At 44.8% G+C, this 20,348-nt stretch overlaps 1 protein-coding gene and 1 non-coding gene across 7 annotated transcripts in view; one reads left to right on the top strand and one right to left on the bottom strand.

The window, feature by feature from the left end:
* gria1a (glutamate receptor, ionotropic, AMPA 1a) overlaps positions 1–20,348 on the bottom strand; it is a 160,802-nt gene that overhangs the window by 87,195 nt on the left and 53,259 nt on the right. For all 6 annotated transcript variants that reach the window (XM_029771754.1, XM_029771751.1, XM_029771756.1 and 3 more), the window contains exons 3-5: positions 17,635–17,874; positions 9,488–9,672; positions 1,686–1,739 (exon numbers count right to left, since the gene is read on the bottom strand). In XM_029771754.1, coding sequence (XP_029627614.1) covers positions 1,686–1,739; positions 9,488–9,672; positions 17,635–17,874 — 479 coding nt within the window. The remainder of the gene's footprint in view (positions 1–1,685; positions 1,740–9,487; positions 9,673–17,634; positions 17,875–20,348) is intronic.
* On the top strand, positions 2,958–3,033 carry trnat-ugu (transfer RNA threonine (anticodon UGU)). The gene has a single exon. It is a non-coding gene; the product is annotated as a tRNA-Thr (tRNA).

The following is a 20,348-nucleotide window of genomic DNA, read 5'->3' as shown; positions in this document are numbered from 1 at the left end:
ACAATCACATAAATGGAAGCGATTCCCAAACCTTCCATAACAAAGCCATCACCTGGAGAAGAGTCCTGGGGCTCTGTTACAAACTAATTAGACCCAACCAAATCATTTGAAAACAAAAAGATAATTACTTGACACATTTGAAAGAATAAAAAAAACAGAGCAAACTAGAATGCTATTTGGCCCTAAACAGAGAGTACAGTGGCAGAATACCTGACCACTTTGACTGACCTAAACTTAAGGAAAGCTTTGACTATGTACAGACTCAGTGAGCATAACCTTGCTATTGAGAAAGCTGCTGTAGGCAGACTGCCCACAAAATGAGGTGGAAACTGAGCTGCACTTCCTAACCTCCTGCCAAATGTATGACCATATTAGAGACACATATTTCCATCAGATTACACAGATCCACAAAGAATTCGAAAACAAACCCGATTTTGATAAACTCCCATATCTACTGGGTGAAATACCACAGTGTGCCATCACAGCAGCAACATTTGTGACCTGTTGCCACAAGAAAAGGGCAACCAGTGAAGAACAAACACCATTGTAAATAAAATGCATATTTATGTTTATTTATTTTCCCTTTTGTACTTTAACTATTTGCATATCATTTCAATACTGTATATAGACATAATATGACATTGCTGTGTGTGCAATGTTTACTGTAAAACATTTTTTATTGTTTATTTCACTTTTGTTTATTATCTATTTCACTTGCTTTGGCAATGTTAACATATGTTTCCCATGCCAATAAAGCTCTTAAATTGAAATTGTATTGAGATTATATATATATATATATATATATATATATATATATATATATATAAATATATATATATAATCTCAATACAATATATATACATACACACACTATCTCTCTCTCTCTCTATATATATACACACTATCTCGCTCTATATATATAAAGAGAAAGAGAGAGATGGAGATATATAGATACAGTAGAGAGAGGGATATATATATATATATATATAGAGAGAGAGAGAGAGAGAGAGAGAGAGAGAGAGAGAGAGAGAGAGAGAGAGAGAGAGAGATGGAGATATATAGGTACAGTAGAGAGAGGGAGATATATATGTATATATATAGAGAGAGATGGAGATATATAGATACAGTAGAGAGAGGGATATATATATATATATAGAGAGAGAAAGAGATGGAGATATATAGATACAGTAGAGAGAGGGAGATATATATATGTATATATAGAGAGAGATGGAGATATAGATACAGTAGAGAGAGGGATATATATATATATATATATATATATAGAGAGAGAGAGAGATGGAGATATATAGATACAGTAGAGAGAGGGATATATATATATAGAGAGAGAGAGATGGAGATGTATAGATACAGTAGAGAGAGGGATATATATATATGTATATATATATAGAGAGAGATGGAGATATATAGATACAGTAGAGAGAGGGATATATATATATATGTATATATATAGAGAGAGAGATGGAGATATATAGATACAGTAGAGAGAGGGAGATTATATATATATATATATATAGAGAGAGAGAGAGAGAGAGAGAGAGAGAGAGAGAGAGAGAGAGAGAGAGAGAGAGAGAGAGAGAGAGAGAGAGAAAGAGAAAGAGAAAGAGACAGAGACAGAGGGAGAGAGATGGAGATACATAGATACAGTAGAGAAATAGAGATCTTACCAGGTTGGCCAGGATGTAGTGGTAACTCTTAGCATTCTTCCCCTGTTCAACGATCTGGAGCAGAGCAGAAAAGACATGACTTTAGTGTGTGTGTGTGTGTGTGTGTGTGTGTGTGTGTGTGTGTGTGTGTCTGTGTGGTGTGTGTTCAGTACACTGTACCCATGTAGCGACCTTGTCCAGGGCAGAAGAGACACCAACAAGGGTAAGACACTGTAACAGCAGGACTCAAAAAATATGAATATTCATTCGAATCATTCCTATAGTCTCATCCCATGCATACAGATAGACATAACAGCTTGTTAAATAGTAGGGATTGTAAATATTAAGCAATACGAGTCAGTCCCCAATTGAAATATTTAATATATGACTGCATTAGTCTGCGGACCCCAAACGATCCAAATGTAGCATGAACCGGTCAGAAAATCCATTCAAACGTTATGAATTGCTAATTCACATTTATTTTTGCTCATGTTACATTCTTTCTACCTTCCAAAAATACCTCTCATCTTTTGTGACAACTCATGCGTCCTCTCCTTGAGTGTGGAACTAAGCATGCAACTGTATCGACAGTCATTGATCTTCAAGTCATGTTGCATTCTGACCAACACCAGGTAATATCAGTAGTCTAGTCAAACTGGGCACTGTGCCCTGCTTCTCACGCTGACCAACACCAGGTAATATCAGGACTCTAACATGGAGTGGGAAGGAGAGGAGAGGGAGTGGGGAGAAGAGGAGAGATAGTGGGGAGGAGAGGAGAGGGACTGGGGAGGAGAGGAGATGGACTGGGGAGGAGAGGAGATGGACTGGGGAGGAGAGGAGATGGACTGGGGAGGAGAGGCGAGATAGTGGGGAGGAAAGGAGATGGACTGGGGAGGAGAGGAGATGGACTGGGGAGGAGAGGCGAGATAGTGGGGAGGAGAGGAGACGGACTGGGGAGGAGAGGAGACGGACTGGGGTGGAGAGGAGATGGACTGGGGAGGAGAGGCGAGATAGTGGGGAGGAGAGGAGAGGGACTGGGGAGGAGAGGAGATGGACTGGGGAGGAGAGGCGAGATAGTGGGGAGGAGAGGAGAGGAGAAGGACTGGGGAGGAGAGTATAGATAATATTTGGTATTTGGTATTTTATTAGGATCCCCATTAGCTGTTGCAAAAGCAGCAACTTCTCTTCCTGGGGTCCACACAAAACATGAAACATAATACAGAACATCAATAGACAAGAACAGCTCAAGGACATAACTACATAAATTTTTTAAAAAGGCACACGTAGCCTTGTGGTCCCGTGTGGCTCAGTTGGTAGAGCATGGTGTTTGTAACGCCAGGGTTGTGGGTTCGATTCCCACGGGGGACCAGTACGGAGAAAAAAATGTATGAAATGTATGCACTCACTACTGTAAGCCGCTCTGGATAAGAGCGTCTGCTAAATGACTAAAATGTAAAATGTGACACTCCAATGAACATAAAACAATGCATACACACAAACTATCTGGGTCAAATAGGGAAGAGGCGTTGTGCCGCGAGGTGATGCTTTATCTGTTTTTTGAAACCAGATATTCTGTTTATTTGAACAATAAATCAAATCAAAGTTCATTTGTCACGTGCGCCGAATACAACAGTGAAATGCTTACTTACAGGCTCTAACCAATAGTGCAAAAAAAGGTACAGTGAGGGAAAAAAGTATTTGATCCCCTGCTGATTTTGTACGTTTGCCCACTGACAAAGAAATGATCAGTCTATAATTTTAATGGTAGGTTTATTTGAACAGTGAGAGACAGAATAACAACAAAAAAATCCAGAAAAATGCATGTCAAAAATGTTAGAAATTGATTTGCGTTTTCTGTCCATAATTTTATTTAAAGTACTCCAAAGTTTTTTTTCCATCATTCTTTATGTCATTGATCTTGGCTTTATAATAAAGTTTCTTATTCTTTTTGTTGAGTTTAGTGACATCAATTCTCAACTTGCATTTAGTAAGCCAGTCAGATGTGCATCCAGACTTATTTTGCCGCATCTCTTTCAACCATACAGTTTTTACATTCCTCATCAATCCATGGAGCCTTAACAGTTCTAACAGTTAGTTTCTTAACAGGTGCATGTTCATCAATAATTAGAAGAAGCAATTTCATAAATTCTTCAAGTGCAGCGTCTGGATGCTCCTCATTAATCACATGAGAACAACACGTATTTTTAACATCATCCACATAAGAGTCACAGCAAAATCTTTTGTATAAACTCTTATATACTATTTTAGGCCCAGCTGTTGGAACTTTGGCTTTCCTGGATATAGCCACTATATTGTGATCACGGCATCCAATGGGTATGGATAGAGCTTTAAAACGAAGTTCTACAGTATTAGTAAAAATGTGATTGTACATGTGGATGATCTTGTTCCTGTAGTGTTTGTAAACACCCTGGTAGGTTGATTAATAACCTGAACTATATTACAGGCACTGGTTCCAGTAAAAAGCTTCCTCTTGAGCGGACAGCTAGATGAAAACCATTCAATATTCAGGTCCCCAAGAAAGTAGACCTCTTTGTTTACATCACATACACTATCAAGCATTTGACACATATTATTTAGATACTGACTGTTAGCACTTGGTGGCCTATAGCAACACCCCAAAAGAAAGGCTTTAGATGTGCCAAGTGAACCTGCAACCACAACACTTCAATAACACTTGACATAAGATCTTCTCTAAGCATTACAGGTATATGGCTCTGAATATATGCAGCAACACCTCCCCCATAAGCATTTCTGTCTCTTCTATAGATTTTAAATCCTTGTATTGCTACTGATGTATCATCAAATTAATTATCTAAGTGAGTCTCAGAAATGTATAATATATGAACGTTATCTGATGTTAGCAAGTTATTGATTTCATTAACCTTATTTCTAAGGCTACATATATTAATATGGGCTATTTTCAGCCCTATCCTGGGTAGATTATCAGAGATAGACATACTACTGAAAAGAGCAAATAAAGCAAGATAAAATAAATCTACATTCAGCAGTCCATTAATCAGTTGGTGTGTGTGTGTTGCGGGGTTGAAGCTACGAACAACTAGGCTTGGCTCTCTCATCCCTTCTAGGCTTCTGGGTGGGAGGGTGGACAATGAGCCTGTCATAGCGGATGTAAGCAATGTCCCCACGCGCTCTGGCAGCTTTCATGGCTGGGATCAGTTCTTTCCTCTTCTGGTGCACAGCTTCAGGATAGTCCTCATTGAGGAAGATATACATTCCTCTCACTATTGTAAGTCGCTTCGGATAAGAGCATCTGCTAAATGACTAAAAAGGAAATCTATACAGCTATAGAGTTCTATGAATGAATCCATTTGTGTAGTTGTTAATTCGATAGGGACAGATAAACTGATAATCATTTGATTCATAGATATGTACTGCTTGGTGTATACGTCTGAGGCTATAGACAGATATAGTGGGGGTTCTGTAACTGACATATAGAGTGGAGGTTCTGTAACTGACAGATAGAGTGGGGGTTCTGTAACTGACAGACTGCTGGTTCTGAAACTGACAGATAGAGTGGGGGTTCTGTAACTGACATATAGAGTGGAGGTTCTGTAACTGACAGATAGAGTGGGGGTTCTGTAACTGACAGACTGCTGGTTCTGAAACTGACAGATAGAGTGGAGGTTCTGTAACTGACAGAGTGCTGGTTCTGTAACTGACAGACTGCTGGTTCTGAAACTGACAGATATAGTGGGGGTTCTGTAACTGACATATAGAGTGGAGGTTCTGTAACAGACAGATAGAGTGGAGGTTCTGTAACTGACATATAGAGTGGTGGTTCTGTAACTGACATATAGAGTGCTGGTTCTGTAACTGACAGATAGAGTGGGGGTTCTGTAACTGACAGATAGAGTGGGGGTTCTGTAACTGACAGATAGAGTGGGGGTTCTGTAACTGACATACAGAGTGGGGGTTCTGTAACTGACAGATAGAGTGGGGGTTCTGTAACTGACAGATAGAGTGGGGGTTCTGTAACTGACAGATAGAGTGGGGGTTATGTAACTGACAGATAGAGTGCTGGTTCTGTAACTGATAGAGTGGGGGTTCTGTAACTGACAGATAGAGTGGGGGTTCTGTAACTGACAGATAGAGTGCTGGTTCTGTAACTGATAGAGTGGGGGTTCTGTAACTGACAGATAGAGTGCTGGTTCTGTAACTGACAGATAGAGTGCTGGTTCTGTAACTGATAGAGTGGGGGTTCTGTAACTGACAGATAGAGTGGGGGTTATGTAACTGACAGATAGAGTGCTGGTTCTGTAACTGATAGAGTGGGGGTTCTGTAACTGACAGATAGAGTGGGGGTTCTGTAACTGACAGATAGAGTGCTGGTTCTGTAACTGACAGATAGAGAGGGGGTTCTGTAACTGATCATGGAATTTACATGACCTCACACAATCCCAACATATTTCCTTCCTCTAAGAGTCTCCCAAACGTTAATATCCTGTGTGTGTGTGTGTGTGTGTGTGTGTGTGTGTGTGTGTGTGTGTGTGTGTGTGTGTGTGTGTGTGTGTGTGTGTGTGTGTGTGTGTGTGTGTGTGTGTATGTGTGTGTGTGTGTGTGTGTGTGTGTGTGTGTAGCAGGCTGGAAGGCATGGCAGACAGTTGCATTAGTTATTAAGGGTGACCCTAGCACAAGGCATGTCCTGCAGCGCAATGTAGCCTCCGGTGAGGAGAGGCACGTGGCCTAGAGACGCTGATACCCACGACTGGGGGAAGATGATGGAGAGGCACGTGGCCTAGAGACGCTGATACCCAAGACTGGGGGAAGATGATGGAGAGGCACGTGGCCTAGAGACGCTGATACCCAAGACTGGGGGAAGATGATGGAGAGGCACGTGGCCTAGAGACGCTGATACCCAAGACTGGGGGAAGATGATGGAGAGGCACGTGGCCTAGAGACGCTGATACCCAAGACTGGGGGAAGATGATGGAGAGGCACGTGGCCTAGAGACGCTGATACCCAAGACTGGGGGAAGATGATGGAGAGGCACGAGGCCTAGAGACGCTGATACCCAAGACTGGGGGAAGATGATGGAGAGGCACGAGGCCTGGAGACGCTGATACCCAAGACTGGGGGAAGATGATGGAGAGGCACGAGGCCTGGAGTCACTGATACCCAAGACACTGCGGAGCAACATCAGCACAAGAACTGTCCGTCGGGAGCTTCATGAAATGGGTTTCCGTGGCCGAGCAGCCACACACAAGCCTAAGATCACCATGCACAATGCCAAGCGTCGGCTGGAGTGGTGTAATGTTTGCCGCCATTAGACTCTGGAGCAGTGGAAACACGTTCTCTGTAGTGATGAATCACGCTACACTATCTCGCAGTCCAACGGACAAATCTGGGTTTGGCGGACGCCAGGAGAACGCTACCTGCCCCAATACATAGTGCCAACTGTAATGTTTGTTGGAGATGGAACAATGGTCTGTGGCTGTTTTTCATGGTTCAGGCTAGGCCCCTTAGTTCCAGTGAAGGGAAATCTTAATGCTACAGCATACAATGACATTCAAGACGATTCTGTCCTTCCAACTTTGTGGCAACAGTTTGGGGAAGGCCCTTTCCTGTTTCAGCATGACAATGCCCCTGTGCACAAAGCGAGGTCCATACAGAAATGGTTTGTCGAGATCGGTGTGGAAGAACTTGACTGCACTACACAGAGCCCTGACCTCAACCTTTGGGATGAATTGGAACGTCGACTGCGAGCCAGGCCTAATCGCCCAACATCAGTGCCCGACCTCACTAATGCTCGTGGCTGAATGGAAGCAAGTCCCCGCAGCAAAGTTCCAATATCTAGTGGAAAGCCTTCACAGAAGAGTGGAGACTGTTATAGCAGCAAAGGGGGGACCAACTCCATATTAATGCGCATGATTTTGGAATGATATGTTCACGCTAACATTTGTGTGCCTGCATACGTGCCTGTGTCTGTGTGTGCACATGTGTGTCACTGTGCGTGTGTATAATAGACAGGCTGCTATAGAGGCAGAGAGCAGGGTGCCAACCTCTGTGATGGATGGAGTCTGTCTGAGCGGAGAACTGCTATGGCTCAGCTGCTGTAAACTGGTGAGAAGTGATGCAACTACCTTAAGTGTGGACACCGGGTCATCAATAACACTCACACACACCAGACACTGCCTTCACACAGCTAGAGCCAAGCGTTAGAGGAGAGAGAGGGGATAGAGGTCTCTGTTCTTTCTGTGTGTATGTGTGTGTGGGAGGGAGGGGGAAGGACGTATAAGTATGGGGGAGTGGGTGGGGTAGTGGTGTGTGTGTGTGTGTGTGTGTGTGTGTGTGTGTGTGTGTGTGTGTGTGTGTGTGTGTGTGTGTGTGTGTGTGTGTGTGTGTGTGTGTCATTAATTGCTATGCCAGGATACACCCTTCCCAGGCAGCAGTAGCGTGGAGAGTAAGTGTTTCTCTACAGCTCCAAATGTCAACCTAACCGTTTCCATATCTCCTGTCTGTAATACACTGAGACTAATAAACTACACTGGACGACCACTGCCTGGGAGGTTCATCTCTTCCACAGGTTGACTTTATTGTCAGGAATCATGCCCTGGAGGCAGCTCTACAAAGTAGTCACTCTCTGGCACAACCACAAAGTCATAAAGTCTGAAACCCTAACCTAACCCTTACCTTAACCATAACCTGAACCACACTTCTAACCCTAATGCCTAATCTTAACATTAAATAACAACCAAAAAGGTAATTTTTGTTTTTACACATTTTTATGATATAGCCCATTTGGACTTTACAGCTGGCCTATCAAGCGGAAGATTCTTGACAATAAACATCAACCTGCCAACCTTACCATCACTCTCTCTTTTTATTACTCTCTGTCTTTCTCTGTCCCCTCTTTTGCTGGCTATGTGGTATTTATTGAAATTATGTCACACGTGCAACAGAGCAATCAATGCTTTCTCAAATGTCTGGATTTAATTTAATTCACAGAAAGCAAAATTACGATGGCACAAAGCAGGCCCACTTTTTAATTCGCACAGCATTTTTATGTGACCCAGTTCTGGCTGACCCAGATCTGTGAAAGTTCTGGCTTATGTATGGCAGCCGAATCATGGACCAATGCTTGCCATTTTTGCCATTACTGGCCCAATACTAGCGATGGAAATGACTGGCTCAATCTCTCAGTCTCTTCTCTCGTTACCTTTTTGAGGATGAGGTGAGTCTCTCAGTCTCTCGTTACCTTTTTGAGGATGAGGTGAGTCTCTCAGTCTCTCGTTACCTTTTTGAGGATGAGGTGAGTCTCTCAGTCTCTCGTTACCTTTTTGAGGATGAGGTGCGTCTCTCAGTCTCTCGTTACCTTTTTGAGGATGAGGTGAGTCTCTCAGTCTCTTGTTACCTTTTTGAGGATGAGGTGAGTCTCTGAGTCTCTCGTTACCTTTTTGAGGATGAGGTGAGTCTCTCAGTCTCTTGTTACCTTTTTGAGGATGAGGTGAGTCTCTCAGTCTCTCATTACCTTTTTGAGGATGAGGTGAGTCTCTCAGTCTCTCGTTACCTTTTTGAGGATGAGGTGAGTCTCTCAGTCTCTCGTTACCTTTTTGAGGATGAGGTGAGTCTCTCAGTCTCTTGTTACCTTTTTGAGGATGAGGTGAGTCTCTCAGTCTCTCATTACCTTTTAGAGGATGGAGGTGAGTCTCTCAGTCTCTCGTTACCTTTTTGAGGATGAGGTGAGTCTCTCAGTCTCTCATTAACTTTTTGAGGATGGATGAATCTCTCAGTCTCTCGTTAACTTTAAGAGGATGGAGATGAATCTCTCTACCTCTCGTTACCTTTTTGATGATGGAGGTGAGTCTTTCGGTCTCACAGTCGATGATGATCTGTCCTTCCTTCCTCTTGTCCAGGTCTTGAAACACCTTGAGGAATGAGGCCTCTGTCATGGTCTCTACGTTGACAGACGTCACCAGCCAGCTCCTCTCAGCAGCCGTGTCCAGGACCTTCTGCAGCACAGACAAGCCTACAAGTCAGGGGCAAAGGTCACAGGTCAGGGGTTAGAGGTGAACTATGGATGTGTTCCAAAAGGCATCATACTCCAAAGGTGCCCTGGATAGGCTTATCCATCAATAATAATTATGTCATGCTAACATAGGCCTATCCATGAATAATACATCTGTCATGCTAACATACAGTAGGACTATCCATAAATAACACATCTGTCATGCTAACATACAGTAGGACTATCCATCCATAACACATCTGTCATGCTAACATACAGTAGGACTATCCATGAATAATACATCTGTCATGCTAACATACAGTAGGACTATCCATCCATAACACATCTGTCATGCTAACATACAGTAGGACTATCCATCAATAATACATCTGTTATGCTAACATACAGTAGGACTATCCATGAATAATATATCTGTCATGCTAACATACAGTAGGACTATCCATCCATAACACATCTGTCATGCTAACATACAGTAGGACTATCCACCAATAATACATCTGTTATGCTAACATACAGTGGGACTATCCATCAATAATACGTCTGTTATGCTAACATACAGTAGGACTATCCATCCATAATACATCTGTCATGCTAACATACAGTAGGACTATCCATGAATAATACATCTGTCATGCTAACATACAGTAGGACTATCCATCCATAACACATCTGTTATGCTAACATACAGTAGGACTATCCATCAATAATACATCTGTTATGCTAACATACAGTAGGACTATCCATCAATAATACATCTGTTATGCTAACATACAGTAGGACTATCCATCAATAATACATCTGTTATGCTAACATACAGTAGGACTATCCATGAATAATACATCTGTCATGCTAACATACAGTAGGAATATCCATCAATAATACATCTATTATGCTAACATACAGTAGGACTATCCATCAATAATACATCTGTTATGCTAACATACAGTAGGACTATCCATCAATAATACATCTGTTATGCTAACATACAGTAGGACTATCCATCAATAATACATCTGTCATGCTAACATACAGTAGGACTATCCATCATAAGACTTTCTGACAGCACAGCAATATAATATCTGATTACCGTCTCCAGAGGGATAGTTCATTATGATGACTGGGATGCCATGTACAGGTATGATGTTACAGCACTCGGTGCTACTCTGAATAATCCCTTCACACACAAACACACTCACAGACACACGCACGCACGCGCACTCACAGACACACGCACGCACGCGCACTCACAGACACACGCACGCACGCGCACTCACAGACACGCGCGCGCACACGCGCACACACACACGCACACACACACACACACACACACACACACACACACACACACACACACACACACACACACACACACACACACACACACACACACACACACACAAGGCCAGCCCCAGGCATAAGCTTTTATTGTTTTAGGAACTCAGGCGGGGTCTCAGATTACTATTGAGAGTAAGAATAGTAGAATACACCAGGTACAATTTCAAAATGTGTTTGTGTATCAGCAGTTTTTCTCTTGTTATGTCAGCCACTGGCAGTCACTCAATTAGCCATGTCAGCTTACAATGTTTAGATTAGTCAATTAGTCTAGCCAGCTATCTAAATTTGTAGTAATCATGGCCGAATACTAACCGGGCACGCAGTGCACATGCCCAGGGGCCCTGATGTCCAGAGGGTCCCCATTGATTTTGTTTGTAATTCTCACTCAGATATCATATTAACATGGCATAAGTCATTAAGAAATGTGTAGAATTGCAGGAAATTATCTGTAAAACTAAAACAAAATGCTGTCTTCCCCATGGCAAAATTAGTAGAATTGCATGAAATGTGTCATAAAAAATGCAATATTTTCTCTACGACCCATGGCAAAATGTGTAGAATTGCAGGAAATGAAATATAAACTTTTCTCTCGTCGTCAAGAGGGGGGCCACTAAAATGTTTGCCCCGAGGTGGGGGCCCCACAACCAAAGCTCAAGGCTCAAGGCTAGGGCTGGCCCTGCACACACACGCACACACCCAGACATCCACACAAATGCACACAGACCCTCAGAGGCACCAATTACACCCAGGCCACTCCATTAAGCTGTCCCCATAGGCTAAAAGCATCTAAAGCATAATGGGGGAACAGGCTAGGGAGCATCATGGGAGAACACACAGGGACAGGAAATAAGACGCGATTAGGGAATGCATCGATCATGCCTGCCGATTTAGAGTGTGGGAGCCACACACACACACAGTATCATGTTAGACCAATCAGAATCCTTCTGGGAGGGGAGAGACAGTTGTTCCAGGAGGTAAACAAAGCTTTTACAAGCAGCAGAGCGGCGGCCATTACTGAACCAAATACTGAATTACACCAATTACATTATAAGATAAGCTAATATTCCACCCAGCCAATCACAACTACACTACAGAGAATAATCAGAAATTGCATTTTTGTATGCAATCACTATTCTTGGTGAGGATGTCTGATGCATACATATGACCCTCCTTACATAATTCATATGCCATATTTGCAGCAGGGTTGTTGGTGTGTCTAACTAGTCAGAGGTATGGTGAAAGGTGATGGATGCCTGGCTGTCTAACTAGTCAGAGGTATGGTGAAAGGTGATGGATGTCTGGCTGTCTAACTAGTCAGAGGTATGGTGAAAGGTGATGGATGTCTGGCTGTCTAACTAGTCAGAGGTATGGTGAAAGGTGATGGATGTCTGGCTGTCTAACTAGTCAGAGGTATGGTGAAAGGTGATGGATGTCTGGCTGTCTAACTAGTCAGAGGTATGGTGAAGGGTGATGGATGTCTGGCTGTCTAACTAGTCAGAGGTATGGTGAAAGGTGATGGATGTCTGGCTGTCTAACTAGTCAGAGGTATGGTGAAAGGTGATGGATGCCTGGCTGTCTAACTAGTCAGAGGTATGGTGAAAGGTGATGGATGTCTGGCTGTCTAACTAGTCAGAGGTATGGTGAAAGGTGATGGATGTCTGGCTGTCTAACTAGTCAGAGGTATGGTGAAAGGTGATGGATGTCTGGCTGTCTAACTAGTCAGAGGTATGGTGAAAGGTGATGGATGTCTGGCTGTCTAACTAGTCAGAGGTATGGTGAAAGGTGATGGATTTCTGGCTCTGTTGGATCGTTTAGAGGACAGGTTGAGAAGTGATTAAGGGGGTTTGTGACACTTGATATCTCAACTTGGATGTCGGCCCACCACCTCAAGCTCAACTTCGACAAGACGGAGGTTCTCTTTCTCCCGGGGAAGGTCTGCCCGCTCAAAGACCTCTCCATCATGGTTGACAACTCCACAGTGTCTCCCTCCCAGAGTGCATGCTCCACAACATCTGTAGAGTACGACACTACCTCACACAGGAAGTGGCATAGATCCTAATCCAGCCACTTGTCATCTCCCGTCTGGACTGCTGCAACTCGCTGTTGGCTGGGCTCCCCGCTTGTGCCATCAAACCCCTGCAGAACGCTGCAGCCCGCCTGGTTCTTATATCACTCTGCTCCTCCACTGGCTTCCAGTCAAAGCTCACATCTACTACAAGACCATGGTGCTTACAAGAGGAACTGCCCCTCCCTACCCCAAACCGAGCACTCCTCAGGTCTCTTGGCCCTCCCATCTTGTGAAAAGAAAACCCATCTGAAACCCTACGTCTTCAAACAGTATCTTAAATAATCCCCTCCTCGCCTGAACCAGCACTTGACCCCCCCTCCCCTTTCTAGCTCTGAATCTACTGATAGCTACTTTATTCAGGAAAAATGTACTTGCTATGACTGAGATATGTGGTTGTCCCACCTAGTCTTCAGATGAATGCACTAACTGTAAGTAGCTCTGGATAAGTGTCTGCTAAATGACTAAAATGTCATGCAAATTTACTACAGACAGATGCTGTCTTTAGCCACCCGATCTCCACTTTTCATGGTGCCTGTCTTGTCTTTATATAAGAGTTGATACCTACATGACAACTGGAGATTCATAGCAACTTACTACGGCTAAAACGGATGAATATAAATCACAAAATCTGAACGAAAAACTCAGAAGTAGAGGGATAGTGTGGCTAGGCTTTAGCTCAGTGGGCTAATACAGTCCTATTGTGTTAAGAAGACCTGGTTTCAAACCCTGCAGTCAGTCACAAACTATTGATTGCTATGTACAGCAGAGAACACCATAAAGGGAGCTTCTACTTTCAGGACCACTGTCAACTCCTCTGTTTCAGAGTGGTTAGTTTCAGGACCATGGCCAGCTCCTCTGTTTCAGAGTGGTTAGTTTCAGGACCATGGCCAACTCCTCTGTTTCAGAGTGGTTAGTTTCAGGACCATGGCCAACTCCTCTGTTTCAGAGTGGTTAGTTTCAGGACCATGGCCAACTCCTCTGTTTCAGAGTGGTTAGTTTCAGGACCATGGCCAACTCCTCTGTTTCAGAGTGGTTAGTTTCAGGACCACTGTCAACTCCTCTGTTTCAGAGTGGCTAGTTTCAGGACCATGGCCAACTCCTCTGTTTCAGAGTGGTTAGTTTCAGGACCACTGTCAACTCCTCTGTTTCAAGGTATAGTTTCAGACAGAAAACACTATATTTTCCTGCTCAACTTTCTGTTGGAATCTGGCCCTCATAAGAACTAATTTGACTAACACATGGAGGTACCGACACGTGGGAGAAGAGATTAGGGAGAGCGAGAGGGTAGAGAGCAGGGAGAGTGAGAGGGTAGAGAGAGCAGGGAGAGTGAGAGGGTAGAGAGAGCAGGGAGAGTGAGAGGGTAGAGAGAGCAGGGAGAGTGAGAGGGTAGAGAGAGCAGGGAGAGTGAGAGGGTAGAGAGAGCAGGGAGAGCGAGAGGGTAGAGAGCAGGGAGAGTGAGAGGGTAGAGAGAGCATCGAGAGCGAGAGAGAGAGAGCAGGGGGAGAGAGAGCAGAGAGAGAGAGCAGAGGGAGAGAGAGCAAGAGAGCGAGAGAGGGGAGAGAGCAAGAGAGGGGGGAGAGGGAGAGAGCGAGAGAGGGGAGAGAGAGAGGGGAGAGAGAGTGAGAGAGAGAGCGAGAGAGAGGGAGAGCGAGAGAGGGAGAGAGCGAAAGCGAGAGAAGGGAGAGAGAGCGAAGAGAGAAACAGGAGAGAGAGAGCGAGAGAGAGAGAGAGAGGGAGAGCGAGAGAAGGGAGAGAGAGCGGAGAGAGAAACAGGAGAGACAGAGAGAGGGAGAGCGAGGGAGAGCAAGGGAGAGCGAGGGAGAGCGAGAGAGAGCAAGAGAGAGAGAGAGCAAGAGAGAGAGAGCAGCGGGAGAGAGAGAGAGTGAGAGAGAGTGAGAAAGAGGGAGAGCGGGAGAGGGAGAATGAGGGAGAGCGAGGGAGAGCGAGGGAGAGAGGGAGAGTGAGGGAGAGCAAGGGAGAGCGAGAGAGAGAGCAGGGGGGAGAGAGAGAGAAAGTGAGCAAGAGAATGAGAGTGAGAGCGAGAAAAACAGAGGGAGAGCAAGAGAGAGAGAGGGAGAGCGTGGGAGAGCAAGGGAGAGAGAGAGAGAGAGAATATTAACTTTTTTGAAGGACCATTTTGTGAATATCGTTTATGAGGGTTTTAATGGACTTTTACATTTCTTTAGTTACCGACAGTTGCTTAATAGCACATCTACACAGGTGTTATCTTGGGTGAAAATAGTATTAAAATCCCTGCGACTGCAAGAAAATGGCAACACTCAGAGAGATGTATCTCTGCTTTCACTCGTTTTGCGTCCCTATTCCCTTTATTGTGCACTACATTAGGAAATAGGGTGCCACCCATCTCTCCAGTTAAAGCACTTAAAAAGTAATATTTGTAAAGGGAAGTTGTAAATATATTAGACCATAAAGCTTTTTGGGCTGTGTAGACAGATGGTAATATGAAATAAACAAAAAGTATTTTTCAATGCCAAGGTGCTGAAATGTGAGCAACAAGAAATACCTGCATGAACACACAGAATGTACAGGTATACATAAATGTATGGCTACGTAAATCTCTCCCCCAGGCATTCAACTGTAATCCACATCCAGCCCTACATACCAACGGATGGAGAATCTCGAATCAGCATACCAAAGAGGCAGAGCCCCCCTGGGGACTAAACACAGACTGCTTTCATCTACACTGACAAAGATGCCTGTCTGCATATCTCTATTTAGCCCTGTGATAAGGAACAAAGTGCCATCTACAACAACCTGAAGACCTGCAGGTACACAGACACACACACACACACCATACCAGAAGAAACACACACACTATAATCGCACAAACACAGGTTTTTCTTACAGGCTTAAAATAACCCTTTGGACACACAGCTGGAGAGTAGTATCCAAGGCAACAGGAGGCAATATGGATGATGATATGGATTCCAGAACCCTCCATTCCACCACTCAATTACTACGGGGGGGCTTTACAATGACTTTACACACACATACATACACACCACACATACACACACACAAACCCACACAACAACATACAAACAGCAGGGTTAATGGCCCTGCAGTCCCTCACTGGCTGATGAACGATCATGGGACATAAGGAGTTGCTCTAACTATCATGGCTACTATGCATCACAAGGACCAATCACCTCTGTCACAGTCCTGTTATGTGTCCAGACAGACTGACAGACCGACAATTTACCAAGGTCTCACAGTGGTCGTTAATCTGGCTTTATTTCACAACACACACACACACACACACACACACACACACACACACACACACAGCCAGGGTACGCAGAGAGTTTCGTGTAGCTTGACAGTTATGCTCTGAAACACTAAACACCTGGGACAGATGGACCGCAGCATTATGGGTAGGCTACAGCTGATTGGCTACGGATGGACTGGGAGGGGAGAAGGGGAGGAGGGGAGAGGAGGCGAGAGAGGGGGAGGGACGGAGGTAAAACACACCTGGTGTGGACAGGTGCGTCATTTCTTTCTCCGGGTGTGTTTGCACTGAAAAGCAAGCAACTAAAATATGTGTTTTACAAATACCCTGACATGGGCAGTGTGTACCACGTTCAACTCTCTCCTCCATGTGATATATCATTATTTATGTGTTTGTGTTGTCTGTGTGACTCTCTTCTTCCTCCCTCAGTCTGTGTCTGCTCGATATGTCTGTGTGAGCGTTGACTGTCCATATGCAGGTGCTTCCTAGAGTCGTGGCTTAAAAGGCTTTTCATTGTGAAAGGACACAATGGCTTCTCCTTACCCCTCTGCTGTCACCATGGCAATCATTGAATGACTAACTGTGGTCGGTATGACGACTGATGTCTTGCACAAGACAGGACCTTTGAGTTGTGTACAGGAGGTGTGTATTGTGTGTGTTTGTGTGTGCGTACACGTATGTGCGTACGTATGTTTGTGTGTGTCTGTGCTTGTGTGTGTGTCCAACGTTCTCTAGCGAACAGCTTTTACAGGTTCATGTTCCATTTCTAAAGCTATTCCTGTACCTCACCTGGAACGTCATACCCTGTGACCCAGCGATCCTACCAAACCTCCAGCAAGTCCCCCGTCTATTAGCCTGGATAGTCAGCTGAATATCACTCTGTTTCACTACTCTGTCACTTGGTCTCCTTGACAAGCTTGAGAAACCAGCCAGTGGTAGTGCTTTTTGGTAACGTCGTGGTCCTCTGTAGCTCAGTAGGTACAGCTTGCAGCGCCAGGATAATCGTTTCGATTCCCGGGACCACCCATACATAAAAGAGAATGACCGTGTGCCTGTATGTTTCTGCTAAATGGCATATGTTCTGTCTTATATTTGTGCATCATTGTGATGTTGATATGCCCTTTTAACACTACAGGACCAACCAGAACTCTACTGAGCTGGCACTGATATGTCCCTTTACACTGTCCTTTTCAGCATGGTCCCAGCAACTATGTTGAAAGAAGAACCAGGCCAACCCAGTACAGCTGTTCAATCACATGCAGACACTATTCAGTGAATACATAATTTCACCTTTGACCCCTCTACTCACCAGAGTCAGAGCTGTACATGTAGACGAACTTGGTCCATCCGTAGTGGTCTATGACCCCCACCAGAGTGTCCTGTAGCTCGGGTCTCAGCTGGATCACAAACTGGTTGGCCGTCTCGATGGGGAAGGAAGGCGTGACAAAACACACGTGCAGCGCCCCGCAGAACGACATCAGCATGTTGACCGTCTTCCTGTCGTAGAGGCCAATGATGGCATAGACACCTTTAGAGAACTGGGAACAGACTAGGGCGAAGGAGAGTGGGTAAGAGAGGAGGGGGGAGGGAGGAGGGGAGGTGGTCGAGGGGGGGAGAGGAGGGGTAGAGAGGGAGGGGGGGTAGAGAGGGAGGAGGGAGGAGGGGTAGAGAGGGAGGAGGGAGATGACATTGTTAGACTTTCTCGTATTTAGATTCACATTTTGAAGACCTGTTGATTGAAAACATAATGTTACATTGCAAGATCAATTCTGCACAGATTAGGGTAACTGTAAGTACCATGGTAGCATGATGGGCATTCTGTCTACTGTGAGAGGTGGAACATGGTGAAGAATGGACACGAGGAGAGGAGAGATGAATCAATGCATCCTCTGGGTTCCACTGACATGTCAGCAGCGCTCATGATTCCCTGAGTCAATGATTCCTCTGGGCTCTCTCAATTCAATTCAAGGGGCTATAATGGCATGGAAAACAAATCTTTACTACAACACATCTCTATCTCTGCTATCTCTCCTCTCTTTCCACTACAGTACAACACATCTCTATCTCTCCTCTCTTTCCACTCCACTACAACACTCTCTCTCCTCTCTTTCCACTACAGTACAACACATCTCTATCTCTCCTCTCTTTCCACTACAGTACAACGCATCTCTATCTCTGCTATCTCTCCTCTCTTTCCACTACAGTACAACACATCTCTATCTCTGCTATCTCTCCTCTCTTTCCACTACAGTACAAGACATCTCTATCTCTGCTATCTCTCCTCTCTTTCCACTCCACTACAACACTCTCTCTCCTCTCTTTCCACTACAGTACAACACATCTCTATCTCTGCTATCTCTCCTCTCTTTCCACTACAGTACAACACATCTCTATCTCTGCTATCTCTGCTCTCTTTCCACTACACTACAACATATCTCTATCTCTGCTATCTCTGCTCTGGCAGTGTGCTGCTCTCTTTGCCCTCTCAGGTCTGGCCTGCTCTGGTCTGGTCTGGGACTGGGTTATTTTCTGCTACGTCTTGTCTGTGGGTAGGCCAGGCCTCATGTTCCTCTGTATTCACCCAACAGATTGAGTCTCCAGCCTGTTCAACCTGTTCAAAGCCTAGGGCCAGATTATAGAGAGGAGAGGGAGCAAGGGGAGGGGCCAAGGGGAGGGGCCAGGAGAGGGAGTGAAGGGAACAGACAGAGATGGCTGCTACCCAGTAGGCCTGCCCATCTGTAGAAAGAACAGCATTCTCCAGGCCACGTGTGTGTGTGTGTGTGTGTGTGTGTGTGTGTGTGTGTGTGTGTGTGTGTGTGTGTGTGTGTGTGTGTGTGTGTGTGTGTGTGTGTGTGTGTTCCAAATGCATGGTGACTCACCCTACGTAGAGTGCTCCCTGAAATAGACTAGCCTACTTGCACCTGGACACTCCCATGGTCACACTGACAAAGTACACAAGTACACGTGATGCTCTGGTGTTAATTCCCACTCTTGTAAATGTCATGTTTCAACTGCCATTTTGTAAGGCAAGATCACTGCACCAGCACCTCAACAGAAAGCCAATGGAAGACTTGGTTTCACCATTCAACCATTCACACTCTTCAGCTCATCTGGAATGATGACCTGATACACCAGGTATAATAAATAATCTATATTCATATGATCTGTGATCGTCTGCCTGAGTCTGCTGCTCCAGTTATAGGCCTTAGAGACAGCAGAACCAGTACCAAACCCTTAGAGACAGCAGGACCAGTACCAAACCCTTAGAGACAGCAGGACCAGTACCAAACCCTTAGAGACAACAGGACCAGTACCAAACCCTTAGAGACAGCAGGACCAATACCAAACCCTTAGAGACAGCAGGACAAGTACAGTAGCAAACCCTTAGAGACAACAGAACCAGTACCAAACCCATAGAGACAGCAGGACCAGTACCAAACCCTTAGAGACAGCAGGACCAGTACCAAACCCTTAGAGACAGTGGGACCAGTACAGTACCAAACCCTTAGAGACAGCAGGACCAGTACCAAACCCTTAGAGACAGCAGGACCAGTACAGTACCAAATCCTTAGAGACAGCAGGACCAGTACCAAACCCTTAGAGACAGCAGGACCAGTACAGTACCAAACCCTTAGAGACAGCAGGACCAGTACAGTACCAAATCCTTAGAGACAGCAGGACCAGTACCAAACCCTTAGAGACAGCAGGACCAGTACAGTACCAAACCCTTAGAGACAACAGGACCAGTACCAAACCCTTAGAGACAGCAGGACCAATACCAAACCTATAGAGACAGCAGGACCAGTACCAAACCCTTAGAGACAGTGGGACCAGTACAGTACCAAACCCTTAGAGACAGCAGGACCAGTACCAAATCCTTAGAGACAGCAGGACCAGTACCAAACCCTTAGAGACAGCAGGACCAGTACAGTACCAAACCCTTAGAGACAACAGGACCAGTACCAAACCCTTAGAGACAGCAGGACCAATACCAAACCTATAGAGACAGCAGGACCAGTACCA

The sequence above is a fragment of the Salmo trutta genome, chromosome 13, assembly GCF_901001165.1.
Source record: "Salmo trutta chromosome 13, fSalTru1.1, whole genome shotgun sequence".
NCBI lineage: Eukaryota > Metazoa > Chordata > Actinopteri > Salmoniformes > Salmonidae > Salmo > Salmo trutta.
The sequence above is the reverse complement of the archived record's forward strand: the minus strand, read 5'-3'. Positions and strand labels throughout refer to the sequence as shown.